We start from the raw sequence: 20,370 nt of genomic DNA on the forward strand, positions 1-20,370 counted from the left end.
GGACCTTCTCGACCGGTCCGCGAAATATTGTCTGAAATGAAACCGGTCCGTGAGGTAAGAAAGGTTGGGGACCACTGGGCTGATCCACACCACCTGGATCCTGATTGGTCGCTGCTGCAGCCGCAAGGCGCTGATTGGATGCTCACAGACCGTAATACAGCGCAGATGAACATGATTCAGACTACGGCGTTTATATGTTCAACAATAGGAAACGTAGTCTTAGCTGTTTTAAAATTACACCAAGTTTATTTTGGATTATTCCAACGGAAGAATACAAGGCGCAGGGAACTTTGAGGTGCGTAAACGCCACTTAAAGGTGCGTAAACGCTATTTATAGGTGCGTAAACGCTATTTCCAAAATTCTAGATTTGCGTAAACGGCGTTTACGTGCGTTTACCCTCCACTACAGCCCTGGTGATACCTCTATATGGTCGTAACATCTTTGTCTTTAGTTGATGGCAGATCTGGGGCACCTGGTGGTGCGTGGTGAGCCAAGAGTGATAAAGCCCACCTGATCGGACTACACGGCTGGCTCTTCACCGCAATGTATACACTGCTTGTTTTATTTAAGTTATCTGTTACAAAATAAATGTTTAGTTGATTCCTTTGTAAAATAAATCACTTTTGACACGTTAGGCTGCCTCGTTCCCTCGTTTGTCATGGCCCTTTGAGTTTTCAAACTCTTTGCTGTTCTGACCTCCATCTGTCTCTGTTGCGGTCATGACTAATAATTCTCCCTTCTTATGGGTGCGTTAGCTCTGGACTCAGTCGTGTCTGTGTATTGACTCAGCATCACAACTAAAGTCTTACTTTTAACAGACAACTTACCTTGATTTACCGCCTGGTGGAAAACATCATTTTTCTCTACATTTTCCCTCAATAATATGATTTAATTTAGCTTTTTCTCAGTATGTCAATGAAACCAAAAGAATGTAAAGTTTATTTTCAGGCATTAATTTATTAACGTTGGCGCTTGGTTTTTAATTCAAATAAATCAGGATGTAACTATGGGAAAGACACATTTAAATTTGTGACTTGTAAAATGTACAATTTTCTTACTTAATATCTGTCCTTGTTTTAAACAAACACAGCATCACTGATGTAATAAACGAGCCCATCATCTCATTAAAGCTACAGCAGTAATTAAATGTAAGCCTTGGCAGGAAGTGTGCTCTCGCACTGGTTAAACCCAGATGTGCATGATTCCGGTCGGCCGGGACAGTTTGGGGGAGCAACCCCGCCCCGCGTAGCACTGACAGGTGAAGTTCCCGGCCCAGACCTCCAGGTCGGCGGCGGACGGGATACCGATGGCCACGAACTTCTTGCGGACCCGCAGGATGCTGAAGTGGGCCGGGTTCAGGTGCAGGTAGTCGGCGGAATCGTAGCTCTTCCTCACGCAGCGCCCCCCCCCCTGGCACATAACCTGGCTGCAGAGCATGGCAGCCGCCGTCACGTTGGCGATGTACGGGTTGAAAGTGGACGTCAGGTACTCGGACAGCGACTCGCAGGCGGCCTGGAGAGAGACGGGATGAGACTCAGCTCGGCCCACTACAAGTTAATTTTAAAGGAGTACAAATGTGACCCCGCGAAGAAAATTAAATGAATTTAGTGTGATATTTGTATTCCCATGTGTGTGTGTAAATATGTGCATCAACTTCCATCCCTCCGGCAGAAATGAACTGTTTTCACTATAAGTGTCGACCTGCAGGTGGTGCTAGAGAGCACGTCAGCGCGTCATTAAAATGGTTCTCTGGAGAACCCGAACGTCATGACATGAATCCATTTTGTAGTCGAATTATTTCAAACCGACGTTCCAGCAGACGAGTTTACAAGCATAACTACAAAGTAAACAGCTGTAATATCCTCGTCACACTTGAATGACAACAGAATGAATAACAGACAGAAAAGCGTTTTAGTTTGTTCTTTCCCATCTGTTAGTTGAGATAACAAACACTGCAGCGTCACAGCTGTCAGTTCCCCCTGAAACAGGAAACAAAGGCAGGTTAACTGTTTGCTGAGTAAGGCCTGGTCCTCCGTGTTTCCCCTTTCAGACCTGCAAAGAGTTTACACAATGTTCTCATAGGCCGAGACTCTAAAGGGGAGAAAAAGACACACAAGCGTTTTGGTACTTTTGACTGTGAGCAGGTGTGTTCACCTTGTTGTCGTAGTCTTTGGTTCCTCCCCACATTACGACCCCTGAAGCTCCCAGAGCTGCAGACTCTCCCACGGTGCTCACCAGGTCCGTCTGAAAGAGGTCGAACCACAGAGGAGATCTAACATTTTCCCCAAAACAAACCACACTCCTAATATTTATCTTGAGCTTGGATGTCGATCGGATGGATAGCTTCTTTTAAAGCCCTCGTATGGAGACTTGGACCGTGCTGCTGACGGATTAATCACACAACAGTTCAGAAAGCTCTGTGTTGAGTTCAAAGATGGATGACTTGCATCTTTATGAACCCAAAATGGCAGTATAGGTTAAATAAAAGAAGCCCCCAGATTCCACCAGAATCCGAACCGGTGGTACCAGTGAGGAGCATTAATTGACTTTTTAGAAAACGACAATCTTCTGGTCTCGTTTATGGATGAAGGTAATATAGATGGTCAGGATTAACGTGAGACAGATTCCTAACCAGTTAAAAGACTTTCGACCTGTTAAGAAACAGTCTCAAATTAACCGCCCATTTCAACACACGATGAAGGTTCCTTGTGGTAACCCTCCGTTTGCTTCACCTGGGTCAGTGCGTTCTCGTTCTGGTCCCGGTACAGCGCCCTGGCGTAGACGTAGACCGGCATGGTGTATGGACGTTTAGGCAGCGCGGCCACCCTCAGGGCCTCCTGGACTCGGTTGCGGACGAAGAGCGGGGCCTTGGGGGAGTTCCTCATGGCCTGCCGGAGGTAGACGGAGGGGAAGAGGGCGGTGCTGCGCTCCCACAGCCAAAGCATCTGGTTGTTCTGCTTCTGGGTCTTGGCGGAGCACTTCCCGGTGTAGTCGGGCTTCTCCCAGCCATAGTTGTAGCAGTCGGGGAAGAGGTAGAAGCCCCAGCGGCGACTCGGACGCTCGCCGATGCCGAGGCTGATGGTCTTCTCCATGAAACGCCGCCCGGCGCGTTCAAACTGGATTTTAGCCAGCGCGGAAACTCTCCTGGACGACAAAAACGGGGCCACCTGCATGGCGTGAGTGATGGACAGCTTCTTATAGATCTGTTTCGAAGCCCAGTTCTGTTCCCACAGGGGGCGCCAGGACTCCCAGTCAATGACAGCGAGCCCAGGCAAGGAATCCTGGGAGATGTAGTGGTTGATTTGACTCTGCGCCTTGGCCAGATGCTCGTTAAGGTTTCCATTTTGGGGGACGCCACCTCTATAGATCTTGTGCTTGGCGATGTCGACTTTGGGGTACAAACCGAGGCGGTCCTCATAGAAGATGGTGAGGAACTGGCGGGGCACGGCCGCCGGCGTGGTCACCGCCTGGAAGGCCGAGGTCTCGAGCGGAATGTGGAGCCGGCGGCACTGGTCGACGGGGGCGTTCCAGATGGCCACAAAGGGGTGGTCGTGGATCAGCGGCGGCTCTGCGAGCGGCAGAGCGAGGGCAGCGGCGACCGATCCAATGACACAGAGGGCGAGGCAGCACAAGAAGGACGAAGAGGCCATCGCGGCGGCTATTGACAGATGAAAGATAGGCAACAAAAAAGGTTGAGTCTGAACATGTCGGACTGTTTGATGACTTGTGCTTCAGGTTATAGAAGCCAATGTGGTATCTGCATGTTAATGTCATGCTTTTGTATGTTTATGACATGTTTAAATCTCTGAGCGGTGTATAGACTGTGTTATAATACGGGTTGATGAAATCCAGCATTCTGATTGGTTGAGAGTGAGTCACAGGGTTTGCATTATTGAACAGTTCCTGTTCACATTGACCCGAGTATTTCACTGCGCACCCAAAGTAACCGGTTACATTTTAGCTTTTAGCTCAGTGGCGATCGCCGAAAAAAGAACGGAAATCCCACAAATGATCGGTTTCGGGCAATATGAGCTTTCGCAACCGGACAATTAAGGTGGACCTTATGAGCGATGTGAATGAATGCGATGGTGCGAGATCCCGCATGTACGGGGACTATTTTCCTCTAGACCAGCAGTTCTTTTTCTGTCCGGGCCCACATTGGAGGAAGAAAAAGGTTCAGGCCCCAACAAAAATGTAACAAAATGATGCTGAATTTTTCTTGAAATAACGACATTTTATTCTATTAATAATAGAATAAAGAAAATGTAAGTCACTTTCATGTAAACCAGACTGCTCCATCAGACAAAAACAAATAAAATGCTATCGCTTTGTTGGAACAATGCAAATAAAGTTGTGCAAAAAAATATATTATAAAATAAAAAATATTTATCATTTTACAGTGCGGTTCGATCCGTGTTCACTCCATAGTTTGCATTTCTCAGTATCCTTGAATAAGACACTGAAGCCCCAGTACTTCACAGCAGCACACTGCCCTTTAATTGCTAAGGATGGGTAAAATGCAGAGAATAATTTGGGATTAATGTGGGATTAGTAAAGGATTATAAATAAAATAATAATAATACTTTTTTTTTAATTGAGAAAAAAATAATAATTTACAACTATTTTGTGTTGAAAAGGCAGCTATTTACTTGCTATTTATAATTTCGCTTGTAACCGTATTATAAAAGCAATAAGGTACTTGAGACAGTACTTTATCTTTAATAATGTAACAGTTCGGGCGTGTTGTCTGCACACGCAGGTCTCTCTTATAAATAAAGTAACACAGCTCAAGAAACTTCTTGATTAATAAAGATAATACTTATATTTTGGGATTTAGACTATTCTGACATTAGAAACAATCCAAAGAAAGGAATACAACTTAACATTTCCTAATGAACTGATTCTTTGGAAAATTAAAATTAAATCAATTGAATAGTCGACGGTTGCTACAAAATGAGCTATATATATATTTTGTACATATATATATATATACATTTTGTATATATATATATATATATATATATATATATATATATATATATACACAAGGTGAATAACACAATGTTGAATAAGCCGTCATGGGTTCCTACCTGCTGCTCTCTTCTAAAGGACGGACGTGTCTGAACTTCGTTACGTGCTTTTGCTGCTTCATGTGACGAAGGAAGCGGTTTCTTTCCTCCGACCGATCGCTATCTGATCGCCGTCTTGACGTCAGCCGTTGGGAGGGTTCAGGGTTCAGCGGGTCGGTGCCTTGCTCCGGAGCAAGCTGACACTATTTGTTGTATTAAACCTGTTTTTATTAGATCAGTGATTTAGAGATGAGAGATCAGTTTAGATTTAGAGACCCGGATATTTCTTTTGATTACATATTCATCAGGAATAACTAATAACTGATAACATTATTGACTGTTGGAACCTTACGTTTGCCTTTTGTTTAACTTCTCTGTTTCTAGACATATTAGTATTATTAGTCATTTTTAGCCTCTTTTCTGGTTAATCACAGTAAAGTCATACTGCTTATTGGTTATTGACTCCACTGATCACTCATTTGGTCACTTTTGATCTGGTGCTTCCCCGGCTGAATCCAGAAAAGCTGGACAACTTTTAATTAAAACCAAATATCCCATTTAAAATGATGAGCATCTACATCTGATTTTTTAAAATACATTTAAAAACACTTCACAAACAAATGATATATGACTTTAGTCTTCAGCAGTTTCTGCATTTTACTTGTTTTCTTCATATGAAACAAAATGTTTTTACCGTGTGGTATTTTTTCTCGAGTCATTATCGTGAGAAACCTCTTCCTCTTTTCAGTGGGCCGTATTTGTGTAAGAACCCGGTTTGATATTTCCTCATTTATTTGTTCGCATGAGAATAAAACTTCTTCACGGTTGAGATATAATAGAATTACTGCAACTCCATAGATTGTATTTTACAAAGAAGAAGTTATCGTGACGGTAAAGAATGAAATGTGCCGCTGATATGTTGCATAAGGGCGAAGTGGTTTTCTAATTATCCATCATCATCTCTTCAAATTCACAGAAAACACATAAAAACACAGACGTACTGAAGAAAAGTCTTTATTTGCAGTGAATTTACATTCATTTGCATGTGTTGCACAGTCCTCGTTTTGCATTTTAGCTTCACAATCTTCAAAAGAAAAACTTCAAACAGGGAAGTGCAGGAAACTGTTATTTCCCGGAAGAGTCGGTTTTGAGATGAACACTCTGGATCGAGGTCGATGCTGAATGTTACAGAAACCCAACTAGCCTGAATAAACACGTGTCGTTAGCAAACAGCATGCCTGATGGTACGTTAACGCCATCGCTCAACTAATGTAAAGTCAACTTTTGGTTACATAAGGGACATGAACAGCGATCTGCTGGATGAGAGTCCCCCTCTCGTATTTGACCCACACAAGTCTTATTTGTCTGAAGAATGATCCTCATCTACGGTGAATGTTTGGCAAAGTTTAGGTCAGCAGAATATCGACGTTGTGGTCAAAGGAACTGTTAATAATCAGTGTGCAATCATCCAACGTCTATCAAACATCAAACATTCAACTTAATTTAACGTAAAACAACTGCTGTGGAACTCATTGCTTTTTAATTTAGCAAAGAATTATAGAAAAGTGCATTTAGAACGTCTGCTCTCATTCAACGTAACTGTTTCCTCCAAACAACATTGGTTTGTCACAAATAAACTTCTAATCAAAATCCTTGGAAGTCCACGAAGGGTCTGGGACATTTTTACCTTTCTTTAAGCCAAACACGACCAGTTCTGTTGCATTTTTTGTTCTATTTTCATTTCAAACGTAAACCACGTGTTTTTTTCTAAATGCAAACGATTGTCGTCAAGTCTGTTTTTTTAACCTGCATTCAGTCAGCATCGGTCATCTCTCTCTAAGCTGATGATCCTTCTTATGTCAACGAGCCTCCGAGTCACATTCAACTGCTGTTTGCGCGTCTTTTTCGTCCTCTTCAGTGTGCTTGTCGTACCTACGGTCGTGTGCATCAGCGGCAGACACGGAGAACTGTCCGCGGGTTTGATTCATCTGGGCTGACATGCGGTGACGTTCGTATCCTGTGAGGTAAAACCAACCTCTACACACATCTATGTAGACAAGGACACAGCTCTTCGCCTTTCTCCTTCTGGCTTCCTTCACAGGGATCATCCTGCAGCGACACCGATCCAAACAGAGAACCCTTTTAGTTCCCTGTGTGTGTGTGTGTGTGTGTGTGTGTGGTAAAGTGCCATCAAACTTCTCAAAAAGGTTTTTACGTGTGTTACTGACGATCGTTTTTAAAAGCCCCCCCCCCCTCCCCCCAGGTTGTGTTAACATCTTTTGATCCGCTGAAGTTTCTCTAACCATAACCCCTCAGAACTTGCCAGGATGAGCAGAGATTCATGGTTCTCCAGAGGATGAACCCTTCAAATGGAATGATTGACGGCGGCGTTGGCCTCTCAGTTTTCACACGTGATGCGAGCAGCGGCCTCCTGGGTAAATAGTCTTTCTCTCAAAGACCTTACTTACGGCACTTGTCTTATCTGTGTTGTTGTCCATTGTCGTTTCGCCAAGTCAAATTCCTTGTATGTCTGACACATTTTGGTAATAAATGTTTCCTGATTCCTTAATTCCTGGAATGGCGGCTCTGACCGCTTGGCCGAGGACGGTTTCACAGGTGAGTTGGGAGTGAAAACAAGAGGAAATAAATCACCAGCTGTTGAAACAGCTGTTATGAGCATGTTAGAATCGTTTTGCATTTAAATCACTGAACAAATCTGACAAGACAACCACACCGCCTCAGATCTTCACCTTAACGGGGACACCTTCAGTCAGGGAGGGGTTGAAAGGTAACATCTGTACACAGCTGTCTATCCTTCATCAGAGGGACGCCGTCGACAGGCCCAGCAGGAGCATCAGCAGCGTCACGGGAACGCTGCAGCCGGTCGGCGGCGCCTCGCCCTCCCCCGCCTCCCACCGCTCCCCCTGCTCGTCCTCCCACTCCGTCCTCCGCCTCTCCTGCTCGTCCTCGTCTCCCTCCCCCCCAAGCGGCCCGTCGTCCTCCCTCACTTCGTTGACGCTGTCGCAGCGCTCGCCCTCGTGGCCCTCGTAGCAGTGGCAGCGGAACCTCCGGGCCAGCAGCCGCTGCTCGTGCTCCGAGTGCCACCCGGTGACGGCGAAGTCCTCGTCGCCGGCGGGCCGGATGCGGTAGCTGTCGGCGCTCAGGTGGAGGTAGTGGCGGGAAAGCGGGTCCCGGCGGACGCAGCGGCCGTTGCCCCGGCACAGGAAGTCGCTGCAGAACTCGGCGGCCCGCGTCACGTTGGTGATGTACTGGCCCAGGCGGCGGCTCAGGAAGCCTTTCACCTTGGTGCAGTTGTGCTGCGGAGACAAAACGCCACGCAGTCGGTGATGATGTTTTTTTCAGAAAGGAATAAGTATAAGTTTCCATATTTGAAAGTCACGAAGGGACGCCGTATATACGTATTTGATGGAGACCTGTCAATCACAGTAGCCCCGCCCTAAAGCATAGAAGTCTTCTCTCTTGATTTATTCCCTCAGTAAACAGTGTAAACATGAGTTTATGGTCTCAATCTCTACTAATAGACCATGAAGCAGGGGATGCGTTAGGGCGGGGCTTACTGGAATTGACAGGTTTCTAAACCAATGCAACGTCTCTATGCCTTGTTCACTAGTTTAGAAAGTTTTTTTAAATATGTCAGTCCACCAATTAATGTAGGCCATTTTGATCAATCCACTTCTAATATTCAGCCTGGTGTGCAAACAACAGCTGATGGAGGGTAAGGTGGAGGTAAGCAGAAGGGACACCCACTCTGGACGAGGTCAGATTCAGGTCGCCCCAGATGACGAAGCCCGCCGCTCCCAGAGCAGCGCTCTCGCCGATGCTGTAGATCAGGTCTTTCTGCAGGAGACACACGGGTACAGACGTCATCTCGCACATGCTTACACTCCACCATTAACCACTGAATTCACCACTTCATCACTGCATTAAGAGGAGCACGTGCAAAAATCACAAGCTAGTTTGGAAAAAAATATTTAATATACACTCTTATATTAAATCTAAAGACATACATTTTAATAATCTGTTTTGGTAAAGTGATTGATAAAACATACCAATTAATGTGTGTTTTCTGATGAGGCAGAAGAGCTGAGCTATTTCTAAAATCTTTTTATCAGAATGAATGAATCAAACAGCTCTTTATATATATGTTATACCAGTGTGTGACCGGAATCTGCTGACCAGTTAAACCCTCTGAGGTGGTGGTGTTGGTGGAGCATCAGCTCTCCACCAGAGGGCAGTGATGACAAAGAAAAAAATCCATCAGCGACTTTGTCTCTAGAAATCTTGTGCATATCCTTTGATGTGGCAGTTCTGCGTTATGAGTACTTTGCATTATTTACAGGGCTATACTTTTACTTATGGTATGTGTACTAGCACCATCAAGTATATTTACTCCACATTGTTGGATATCAGAAGAAGAGCCGGCATTTAATACAACATAAAACAAATAAGAATAATTAAATCAATTAAAGTCATAGCTGTTTTTCTTTATACATCCTCTTTAATGATCAAATTAAATATGAACTAACTTCATGGGGTATCACATTATTCTTTGTTGTATTGCTATGAGTAATGGACGTCTCCCCAGCACTGTGATACTGTGTATTTGAGTCGTTAACAGAGGTTCAAATGTAAGCTCATTGTTTACAACTGTGTGTATATATGTGTGTCTGTGTGTATATACTGTATCATCTCACCATGGTGAGGAAGGCCATGGCCTCGTCCCGGTAGCCCAGCCTCAGGTACACGTAGGTGGGGAGCTCGTACTCCCTGGAGGTCAGCGAGGCGATGCGGAGCGACTCGCGGATCCGGTGCTGGGAGAAGCGCAGGTTTCCCACGCTGTTGGTGTGAGTCTTCCTGAAGGCCACGGAGGGGAAGAGCGCCGTGCTGCTGTTCCACAGCCAGCGCAGCTCGTCGTTCCTCTGCCCCTCCACCGGGGGGCAGAAGCCTGTGTAGTTCTGCTCGTGCAGTTTGTAGTTGTGGCAGTCCGGGTAGAGGTAGAACCCCCAGAGTGCGTTGGGGCGAAGGCGCGTCCCCAGCTGGATAGTCCTCTGCATGAACGCCTTGGCGCTCTTCTCGAACCGCCGCCGCGCCAGCTCCTCCACCTGCGCTGCCGTCACGTTGACGTAGGCCCTGGCGGTCAGCTCCTTGGACTTGCACCGGTAGATGTCCTTCTTGTCCCAGTTACGGAACCATTGGGGCCGCCAGAACTCCCAGTCGATCACGGCCAGGCCGCGGAAGTCCTCCGAGGGGATGAAGTGGTTGATGTCCTGGTAGGCCTTGAACAGGTGCAGGTCCAGGCTGCTGTTCTGTGGCAGGCCGCCGTGCACGGCGGCGCCCTGCGGCGTGTAGTGCGGGTAGTAGCCCAGCCGGTTGGCGTAGAAGATGGTGACGTTCTGGCCTGTCCAGTTGGCGCGCGGGCTGCCGTGGATGTGGAAGAGGCGGTGGGCGTTGGTGGTGACGTTGTACTTGATGGTGCACATGTCCAGGGGGGCGTTCCAGGCGGCGATGAACGGCTTCCGGCCAATCAGAGGCAGCTTGGCGGGTTTCTGACAAAAGGCGGCGTGGAAGAGCAGGAGCAGCCAGGAGCAGGTGAGGGCGATGGGTACGACGTGGTGGGAGGAAGACGCCCCGCCCACTGGCACCACATGCATCCTGGGGATCAGGAGGAGCAGCTGTCAATCATCCTGAAGAGAGAAGAAACAGAAGTAATGAATAAGTTGTTTTAAAAAGGGTCCTCATATCCATTGATTGGTGCGCAAGCGGAAAGCAGACAGAAAATGGCATCTTTAAAACCTTGAGATTGATAATTTGGTGCTCGCCATCTTGGCTTTTTGCAACCGGTTAACAGCAAGTGACCATATTGGGAGTGACAAGGACGTAGAGATGCGGTATGTGACTGTCAATCAGCGTTAGGCCCCGCCCTAAAACATCCTCTGCTTTACGGTCTGTTCGACTCTAAATGGACCATAATCTAATAAATGAACATCATGCTTTATTGAAGAAGACTTCAAACTGGAGATTGAGACCATAAACTCACCGTCATTCTGCAGAACTTAAATCCTCTTTTTTGCAGCAACTGTTTTATTAGCCATTTTATTGAAAATTCCCCACTGGATGATTGTTGAATATTCGTTCATGATGAATTGGAATCTTTCATCTAACGTGTACATATTACATCAAAGGATGCAAAATAATACAGATTTTTAGGGCTGGGCTTCCATTCCTTGACGACTCATCCTAAATATTTAACTTCCGACCTTCTACTTTCACAACCTCTGATGAAGAGGCATATTTCCTGATTTTAACACAGCCAGCTCACTACGTCTCAGAGAAACTGCAGCAAAGAAAAGAGCATCACTAAGTTTGACCCAACTGTCTTTTGATCTTCTCTTCCAGTCATCAACTACCGGCTGTTTAGGAATTCCAGTTCACCTTTTTACCTTTTCGTGCGATATTCATGGTGCTCTCGTCCTTCTCTGGGCCCACTGTCGTTGAGATGCCAAACTTTGAATTTCATTTGAAATGGTAATCAAACTGTTTGGTTTTGAGTTGCCTAGTAAGTTGCCTAGTAACGTTTTGAGTTGCCTAGTAAGTCCTCTCAACTCAAAACTGTTGGAGTGAAGATCCTTCTGACGACTTCCTCAGTTCAGTCTGAGCCGATGCTGGTTTGCACTCTTCAGTTCGGCATCACTTCGTGAAACGTATTATAAAGTTTATCTGAGTTATGTTGGTTTGGAATCAAAGTCCTTTTCTCTTTTTTGTTCTGTGTTTCTGCCACTTTTCTTCCCTGCGGGGATGGATGGGGATGGAAAAAATATGCCTGGCCGCTCACAAGGGAAGCTGATGGATTCTCAAAGCTCGTAGCAGCGAGTTTGAAGATGTGGACGAGGTCTCTCAGTTTGAGCTGAAACCATTTTCAAAGCTTCAGAGGGTTCCGCTTTTTGATGGTTTTCTATTGGAGTTGGTTGAGTGACATCACGCTGGGAGAGAATTCTATTAATCTTCCACCACGGGGCTGCAGTAAATTCTTTTATTCATTTTCTCTATTAATCGTTTTGATTAATGGTTCAATTTGCCGCTGCCCAAACTGACGTTTACAAATGTATTCATTTATTTTCAGAAAGTTAAAATACAAAAAAGGACAGAGACTTTGAATCCATCGTCAACTCAATTCAAGGAAAAATAGTTGGTGAGCAAGAATGATAATAATGATAATACAAAATAAAGGGTTGGCGGTTCGAACCCCGGCTGCTCCGTATCCCATGTTGAAGTATCCCTGAGCAAAGGAGACTTTAACACCTGTGACTCTACTGTGGGGCTCGTTGCTCGACCCCCACAGCCTCTGAGGAGCTCCCTCCAGAACCCTCCAGGCCAAAGAAGGTTCTTTGAGTCCAGCAGCGAGTGGAGCCAAAGGTCTTCAAAAAGGACAGAAAGATGAGCGCAACCAGAGACGCCAGGAGAGGGAGGAGCCTGTCCTCGAGCTTGATGATTGGGAGTCGAGCCGAATACCCCCCCCCTCCCCATGATGGGGCCAAAAATAACAGATTCCCTCACATGCGCCATCTGTCCTGTAGATATGCTCCACCACCAAGTGGCATCACTACTCGGCCCATTCTTTGGACATTCCACCTGCATCATTTTGTTAAAGCGCTTTCACTTCCATGGATAAAAGTGAAAAAACTTCCAATGCTGCCGCTGATTATTTACTGTATTGGTTCATATTTGATTTCTTTAGTCACTAAGAGATCACGTCCAAGCCACGATGACCACGTCCACTTCTCATATTCAGTCAGTGTTCGGCACCCAAACGTCTTCATTGCAGTTAGTAAAGACTGTTTGAAACCTTTTACCTCTTTCACACCTTTTCCACCCGGCTGAGCCAAAAGCGCCTCGTGGGTCATTGCATACGACAACATACAAATTATATTATCAAGTGATGAGAAAACATCTGTATGAAGACATCAGCGTAATACAAACACAGTTCAATAAGACGGTATAATAAACAATATAGAAGGAATGAGACAGCCTAGTATGTGATTTAAATGGACGGTCTGAGGGGTGAGTGAGAAGAACTTGATGGACCATTTTCTAATTGTTTTCTCTGCTGAGTTTATAAATTAACAACAGGTCATTTTTTAATTTTTATCTTTAAAGCAGGTGGAAAACAAATGTTTCAAATCAGTACATCTCAGGCTGCTGCTAATATTCCTTTAGCCACAACATCATAGTTGGTCCGATGAACTGCTGCTTGCCTGCAGAACTCCGTCCTGAAATCATGCTGGCTCGTTAAGACGCCTGAAAAACGACTTGTTTCCCTAAAGTTATTTTTTATTTATAGCAGCCTGTGATGAACTTCAGTCGAGTTGCTTTCACTGGAATTCCTATTCTGCTGTATGTTTGTTTGTTTGTTTGCCTTTATGAGTCAGAGCGTCTCCCAAATGGGTGAAATGACTTTTAATGTGACCGACACGGCTTCAAAAAGGGCTGGTTTCTACCTCAGAAACTTTGTCTGCTGCCAGAGCATTGTTAGGGGTGAGCCAACATTCCTGGCATGGCATGGCATGGTGCCCCCCCCCCCCACCCCCCTTCCTGTATCACCCAAAAACAGACGCTGAAACCACGCTGTAGCATCCAGAGCTTCCCGCCTCCCTCCTGGTTTAAAAATACGCTTTACTGCAAAATCAAAAAGCCGCAGCTCTGGCTGCTCACCTGTAGATGTATAATTAGCAGTCCATTGGAGAGGGGGGTGGGGGTCTCTGCTCCGGGGTCACCGCGGGGGTCATGGTGGCCCACTGCGCCGTACGTGGTCTGACCAGTCGCCTTGGTTCCTGGTGAGGAGTCTGAAACACAAGCCAGCCATCAACCCTTATATACGGGAAGGAGAGGGAGAGGGAGGGAGCGAGAGAGGGGGGAGAAACGGATAGAGAGAGAGAGAGAGAGAGAGAGCTTGTAATTCGCTGAGCTCCTCTGAGGTCTTATCCTCTCTGTAAGGAAAGAGTCTCAGCTCGTCCACTTCAATCAGCATCAGAGGAAAGGCAGACGTAAACACACTGATGACGACAACAATCGTGTGTGTGTGTGTGTGTATTGGTTCCCATTTAATGCAATTTCACTCCACATTAAATCAAGTCGGACACGTACATTTCTTTACTCTTTTTTTTTATTTCTGACAGCTTTAGTCATTTTACATCATTGTTGAAAAACAAATATATAGAAATCACTAAATACGTAACACTAGATTATTATTGTAATTATAATACGGGTAGATGAAACGCTGCGAGTCGGGCCTAACAAGACCCTCGAACTGCTACATTATTGAAGATGAAGTGCAGCCTCTCCTACCTTATTGCTTAATTAGGCTACACAGCAGTCGAGGAGTCAGAGCTTCATCTCTTAAAGCTGCATTCTCTGTAGTGACCAGCAGGGGGCGACTCCTCTGGTCCCATAGACGTCTATGAGAAAGTGACTCCTCTCTTGATTTATTCCCTCAGTAAACATTGTAAACATGAGTTTATGGTCTTTGATTAGATAACATGGCTTTTAAACATTTTGTTATTTTTCAATACCAGACTTTTTAAAGTTTCTTTTTGGAATTTCACAATTTTTATTATTTATTAATTTAAATGTATATTTCATTAACTTTTGTGTTCTGTTCTTGCTGAAAATGTCCAGTTCCTGTTTCTATTCATTCTGCTGAACAATTTGAGCAGAAATATAGTTTGCTACAAACAAACAGTTCAATTTGTGAATCCACAGAAAAACTCCCAGAGACACCAGTCTCGACTTCACTCGTCCTGCTGCCAGAACAAACATGCATCCATTTAACGGGTTCTTCATCTCCATGAGAGCGTCTGAGTGAAGGACCGATTTAGACGCAGAAGACAAAAGTCTCTGTTAAATATACACACAGAGTCCCCCCCCCAGCCCCCCCCCCCCAGTGAACACAGTTTGTGTTCTTTTAATTGTACGCGATCATGTTAGAGCATACTATTATGGGGGAAACCTGATTCTAGGTATTACTTATAATTAAAGTATTAACATCTTAGATGTGTGTTTATTCATTGTGCGCTTGGAACATGAGAGAGAAGCTTCTGGTGAGATTGGATGAGTTTTGACTTCTGCCTACTCTCGTCCCTCTGTTTCCCTCATTTCTATTCAAGTTCAGAGTAACTAAAGGCACTAAACTAAAAGTTGTCTTATGCAGCCTTTAATGTTTGTAATTGAATTCTTAGAGGCAGTCATAAAGATGAGACCACACAGTGATGCTACCTTCCTACGGAGGTCATTTTATTTTTATTTTGCCTTCAATGTTCGGTTTTATTATCCCCATGCAACACAGGATTGCACGATGTAGTGCAGGTGACTCTAAATGCTGCATACACGAGAAGGTATAGAAATAATATATTTTAACGTGAATAGAATAAAGCATAGTACAATTCAAATTGCAGTAAAGGAGGGAATAGAAGAGGAACATTTAATTAGGTTGATTTCGCTGTCACCGTCTTGGAATCCAGTTTTCACCATTTCATGTTACTTACTGCAACCAGTTAACAAGACGCTACTATTAAGCCGAGCGTTGTATACGCCTCTGGGAGAGACCTGTCAATCAGCGTGTAGCCCCGACCTAAATCATCACCTGCTTTATGATTCTACTTCTCGCTTGATTTATTCCCTCAGTAAACATTGCAAACGTGAGTTTATGGTCTCAATCTCTAGTTTCAAGTCTTCTTCAATACAGCGTGATGTTTATTTAGTAGATTATGGTCCATTTAGAGTCAAACAGACCATAAAGCAGGGGATGCTTTAGGGCGGGGCTACGTGCTGATTGACAGGTCTCTCAAGTCACTCCTTGTCGGTCCAAATATGGTCACTTCCTTTCATCAACTGACACAATCAACATGGCGACGGTTGTAATCCAAGATGGTGACTGCACAAACATAAAACATCGGTCCATGGAGTTTACTTTACCAGTTTATTTGCACAATTTAATGATAATAAACGAAGATAAAATAAATCCACATCCATATCACAAAGAAAAACACATGCAGAGCAACAGCTACAGCCTTTAGAGGCTTTACAATCTGCGCACCACACGAGACCTTCCCTCCTCTGACCCTGGATCCGGTCAAGGGAAAGCTCCCTCCCGCCAAAACCACACCACCACCACCCACCCTTCATGCAAGTCCCCACGACAACAACTCATGAAAACACCGACAAGTGCTGTTCAACTGTTGAAATAAATGGAAAGTCATAAAAAAAACACTGTGTGTGTGTGTGTGTGTGTGTGTGTGTGTGTGTGTGTGTGTGTGTGTGTGTGTGTGTGTGTGTAAAAAGCCACATTCCCACAGTGGGTGGGGGTGTATTTGGAATCCTCTGGCCTAGCATTGAGATCCTGACTGCAGATCCGTTTCCACTACCTCCCTGGATGAAAGTGCCCCCACCCCCCACTCCTTCCTGCATGGAAACCTCAGCGTCTCGATCAGAGCCTCCTTGCCAACATACGGAGTGTGTTATGAAAAATGTCTGCACGGACCTTCCTGCCGCCTTAACTTAATGAGGCATTGAGTTGCCTGGTGAAGGAAGTAATGGTTCGGAGGGGGGGGGGGGGGTTCAGCTCTTGTTCTTTAAACGCTGTATAATACAGATTGTTTTCAGGAGCAATATAGCAGATTTCACTCCAAGTTCAATTTCTAAATAAATTACATTTTTTGTTAGTGGGCGAAGCCTGTAAACAGGACTCTGTGATTGCTGCAGATGGATTAAGTGGCCTTTGTTGTGGTTGATATTCAACCATGTGATCAGATTAGCTGGTCAGGTTAAAATATATCTCATCTGCAGAGACGTAACACCGAGAGTAAAAAAAGCAGAATCCTCATTTCCTGTTTAAAACAACACCATCATACCTCTGATCTCTTCATCAGACCATCACACTGTAGGAAATGTCCGTAATTGTCTGTGTCTCCGACCTTTGGCCTCCAGGGAACAAGCGCTCAGCCTCCTGTCTGCAGATGGTATGTTAAACAATGATGCGGTTTCTCTCTCAGCCTTCGTCCTTCAGACTGTGTGTGTTGTTGTTGTTGTTGCCGTGTGGCCAGTTTTTCTCCAGGACTCTGCGTTATTGTTTCTTGCTTCTGCCATCTTTGCCCATCGACCTAACTCTGCATTTCATGGCCCTCGCGGAGCTTCAGAGGAGTCGCGCTGATGTGGCGTCGGCCTCTGAGGGGTCGACTGGATTTACAGCCTGCTGCCAGCCCGTGTTTTCACTGGAGGAGATGAATTCTCTCTCTCTCTTCTTTTGAATTATCCGCAATACACGTTACGAAAAGGCCTCATGGAGATTTGATCATCACTGATGCTCATTTTATAAACTCTTCCACGGGAATGAATGATATCGACTTTCTCTTTGAATGTTAACGTATTGCTGCTGTCCCGGCTTGGATGAATCTTATTTTTTTCCCACCTTTTCTTATCTCTTTTACACTGAGGATACAAGCAGTTCTATAGATGTGCCAGTCCACCGCCACTATGGCTACTACTACTAGTATACCACACCACTAAAACCAGGGTCAGACTACAGGTTTTGGGGTAAGATCAGTCTTTGCTTACAGAGAGCAGGAAATGACCTTCAGAAAGTTCCTAATTTGGAGGTGACACATCGTCTCCTTCTGGATCATCTGTCGTCAGAGTTTAGACCTTGTTAATTGTTTGTGTACCACTGTGGTAAATGTTTATCTGCCGTCCTCCTCCCGGCCTGTAATCAAGCAGCAGCAGATGAAGCTGATGGAGAGGCAACAGAGAGGTGATGATCAGCTGATAAACAGCCAATGAGAGCCGCGGGTCGGAGCCGGGCTAGAAGTCGTGGGATTTGTTGAGAAATGGAACAATACAAACATCAGGGAAAATAATGCCAGACTTAACAGACTACAATATGCAAAACGTTTTTTTAATTTTATGTCTACATTTTCTAGAACGAGACAAAGATAATATTTGATTCAGGAATTCATTGTCTACAGAAGATGGATCTTAATGACTCTGTTGATCCCCTGACTTTTCATGGAAAAAGAAAGTAATTTGAAGTTAGTTGAAGTAAGTTGAAACAAGTGATAGGTGGGAAAAAAGTCAAAATCCTTAATGTCAGAAAGAGGCAGTGGAAAAAAGTTAAAAGAATATTAGGTTAAAAAATCTTTTGAAACAGTCTGTAAATTTCAGGTCAAAAAATGTATCGAAAAAAAAGAAATATGTTAAATCGATTATGAAAAAAAATAATCCAAGGTGGAACATTTAAAAAAAAAAAAAAGCTTTAAAACGCAGTTCAAATATGTCATGTCAAAAAATGTCATCAAAAAGTAAGTAACAAAAATATTATTCTGTATAATGTTCTAATAAAAAATCATCAATATCATTTTTTTTGAAGTGAAGAAAATAAAAGTTTAAATATATTGCGTTGTTTCATGTTCTGGGAAAATAATCCAAAAAGATTTAGGTCGAAAAATATTATGAAAAAAAATGTTAGGTTGAAAAAAGTTTTGAAAAATAAGTGAAAATACAAAAAAGGCAGTCGAAAAAGGTAAAATAAAATCAGGTAGTAAAATGTAAGGGTATAAAGTAAAAACATTCAAGAATGTTATTAAATTTTGATTATTTGTCAAGCAAATTCAAACTATGATTAGTTGAACCTCTTTGGCTGCTGGATTCAGTTGCTTCTTTAGAGAGAAACAGAGAGACTCGTCTGGACTGCAGCTCTGCTTCACTCACACTTCACTTGACCTTCAATGTGAGCTGCTCCTCTCAGGGAGGGAGGGTGAAGGAAGTACTCACATCCTTCACTGAAGAACTTGTATCACACGGTTAAAGTATTTCACCACAACTTAAAGTCCTGCAGTTAAAATGTACTTTTTATCTGATGTTTCCGGATCAATATTCCTGCTGCATTAATGTGTATTTTTTTATTTCAACTCCTTTAAACATTGTTCATAAATACTTCATCTGGGTTACGCTGCGTTCTTTGTGCTGGATGAGAGCGACCCGTGCGGCTGGCTAACCACACGCTGACCTCAACATCTTTATTAACATTGTCACAAACAACATGCAGCTCTGCAATCCTTCCCCAGCAGCAGATTAGCATGAAACTCTCACGCTACAGTTAGTGAAGACCTTCATTTCAAAGCAGCTGACTTCAGCACTTTCTGTAATCCTCAGTTTACAGCTTCGTCCTCTTCTTGAATCACAAGCCTCGAGCCGCAGCAGCAGCTTCGCCAAACATTTGTTTGGCGCTCGGCCATCTCTCCCCTTTTCTGTGGGAGGAACAGAGACTATTGTTAAGCCGTCTTGGTCATGTGACCCAGCCTACCAGCTCGCTGTAAGTCAAGGTTTTTTATTTGTCATTTGTGCATAGACCAACAGTCCAGACACATTGGGATTCTTGTGCAGGGCTCTCTCACAGTCGACAGTTTAACAAATAAAGACACAATAAGAAAAATATAACACTATTCATAAAGTGGTAATATGTAAAGAAAGGTGCTAATATGTACTCATCTGACTGGCCTGATGCTGAGATGCCGAGCTCAGCTGGACTTTTCTGAGGATCTTGTGGAAGTGTAATGTTTATTTTCTCTGGCTGCCGGAGAAAGTTAACCCCAGATCACTTTCTCTCCCTCTAGTTATCCGTAAGTTGGTAAGTCCAATAACGTTGTTTTTGGACTGTGGAGAAAGCTGGAGGACCCATGGAAGCCCCACGCTGACATGAGTTAAGTTGTATTTAAACATATAAGAGCACATTTCTTTCTGTTATTTAAGCTGCAAACTCACACGCACATTATGAGGTGTAATTGATGGGTTTCCATGCACGGTAAACAGCTGTCTGCTTTGTTGTTGAATGACTGTACTGCTTCTGTTGTTGTTGTTGTGGTATCCATAGAAATGAGAGTAGCTGGATGATGTGCACGAACCTGCAAAACACGTAAGTGGCAGAAAAGAAATGTTTGGTTGGTTCACTGGTTTCTTTTTTTGAGCTTGAAATCAGGACATTGTAGAAAAATCTAGCTGCAAACATTAAACTTAAAGCTTTTAATTCATTTGTATGTATTTTGTCTTGTGCATTGATCTCAAATTGGTACATTTGATTTATTTGTATTTTTGGCTTTATAGTCCATACTCTTGTTTTCTTTCCGGCTTGTTGTTTCATCTGTGAAGCAGTAACTTGTTTGAAAGGTGCTACACTTAAAAAGTTTAAATGCATTTATTGATTTCAAAACAGACATTTTGATACTCAGGTACTCA

General features: G+C 44.0%; 2 protein-coding genes across 3 annotated transcripts; both read right to left on the bottom strand.

The window, feature by feature from the left end:
• Positions 1-938: 938 nt before the first annotated feature.
• Positions 939-5,176, bottom strand: spam1 (sperm adhesion molecule 1). Of its 2 annotated transcripts, none has more exons than XM_040163728.2 (4): positions 5,092-5,176; positions 2,734-3,659; positions 2,156-2,245; positions 939-1,513 (listed from the first exon to the last, which is right to left on the bottom strand). In XM_040163728.2, the coding sequence occupies exons 2-4, from the start codon at positions 3,649-3,651 to the stop codon at positions 1,184-1,186; spliced, it is 1,338 nt and encodes a 445-aa protein (XP_040019662.1). In that variant the 5' UTR covers positions 3,652-3,659; positions 5,092-5,176; the 3' UTR covers positions 939-1,183. The 2 variants fall into 2 exon arrangements, with proteins under 2 accessions (XP_040019662.1, XP_077939161.1); XM_078083035.1 differs by lacking the exon at positions 5,092-5,176 and adding an exon at positions 4,400-4,498.
• Positions 5,177-6,068: 892 nt separating this feature from the next.
• hyal4 (hyaluronidase 4) lies at positions 6,069-13,965 on the bottom strand. The gene is made up of 4 exons (XM_040163751.2): positions 13,801-13,965; positions 9,786-10,775; positions 8,839-8,928; positions 6,069-8,387 (listed from the first exon to the last, which is right to left on the bottom strand). Exons 2-4 carry the CDS (start codon positions 10,740-10,742, stop codon positions 7,890-7,892), a joined length of 1,545 nt encoding a protein of 514 aa, XP_040019685.2. The 5' UTR covers positions 10,743-10,775; positions 13,801-13,965; the 3' UTR covers positions 6,069-7,889.
• Between the last annotated feature and the right edge of the window lie 6,405 nt (positions 13,966-20,370).

The sequence above is a fragment of the Gasterosteus aculeatus genome, chromosome X (assembly GCF_964276395.1).
Source record: "Gasterosteus aculeatus chromosome X, fGasAcu3.hap1.1, whole genome shotgun sequence".
NCBI classification, from domain to species: Eukaryota; Metazoa; Chordata; class Actinopteri; order Perciformes; family Gasterosteidae; genus Gasterosteus; species Gasterosteus aculeatus.

What these genes read in the sequence shown, in the direction of transcription:
- spam1 (XM_040163728.2), bottom strand. Translation starts at nt 3,651, where the DNA reads ATGGCCTCTTCGTCCTTCTTGTGCTGCCTCGCCCTCTGTGTCATTGGA. An exon ending in ACGAGAACGCACTGACCCAG is followed by an intron (nt 2,246 to 2,733) that starts GTGAAGCAAACG and finishes GACCTCTTTCAG; the next exon opens with ACGGACCTGGTGAGCACCGT. An exon ending in CCAAAGACTACGACAACAAG is followed by an intron (nt 1,514 to 2,155) that starts GTGAACACACCT and finishes GTCTCTCTCCAG; the next exon opens with GCCGCCTGCGAGTCGCTGTC.
- hyal4 (XM_040163751.2), bottom strand. Translation starts at nt 10,742, where the DNA reads ATGCATGTGGTGCCAGTGGGCGGGGCGTCTTCCTCCCACCACGTCGTA. An exon ending in CCATGGCCTTCCTCACCATG is followed by an intron (nt 8,929 to 9,785) that starts GTGAGATGATAC and finishes TGTCTCCTGCAG; the next exon opens with AAAGACCTGATCTACAGCAT. An exon ending in TGAATCTGACCTCGTCCAGA is followed by an intron (nt 8,388 to 8,838) that starts GTGGGTGTCCCT and finishes TTGTCTCCGCAG; the next exon opens with CACAACTGCACCAAGGTGAA.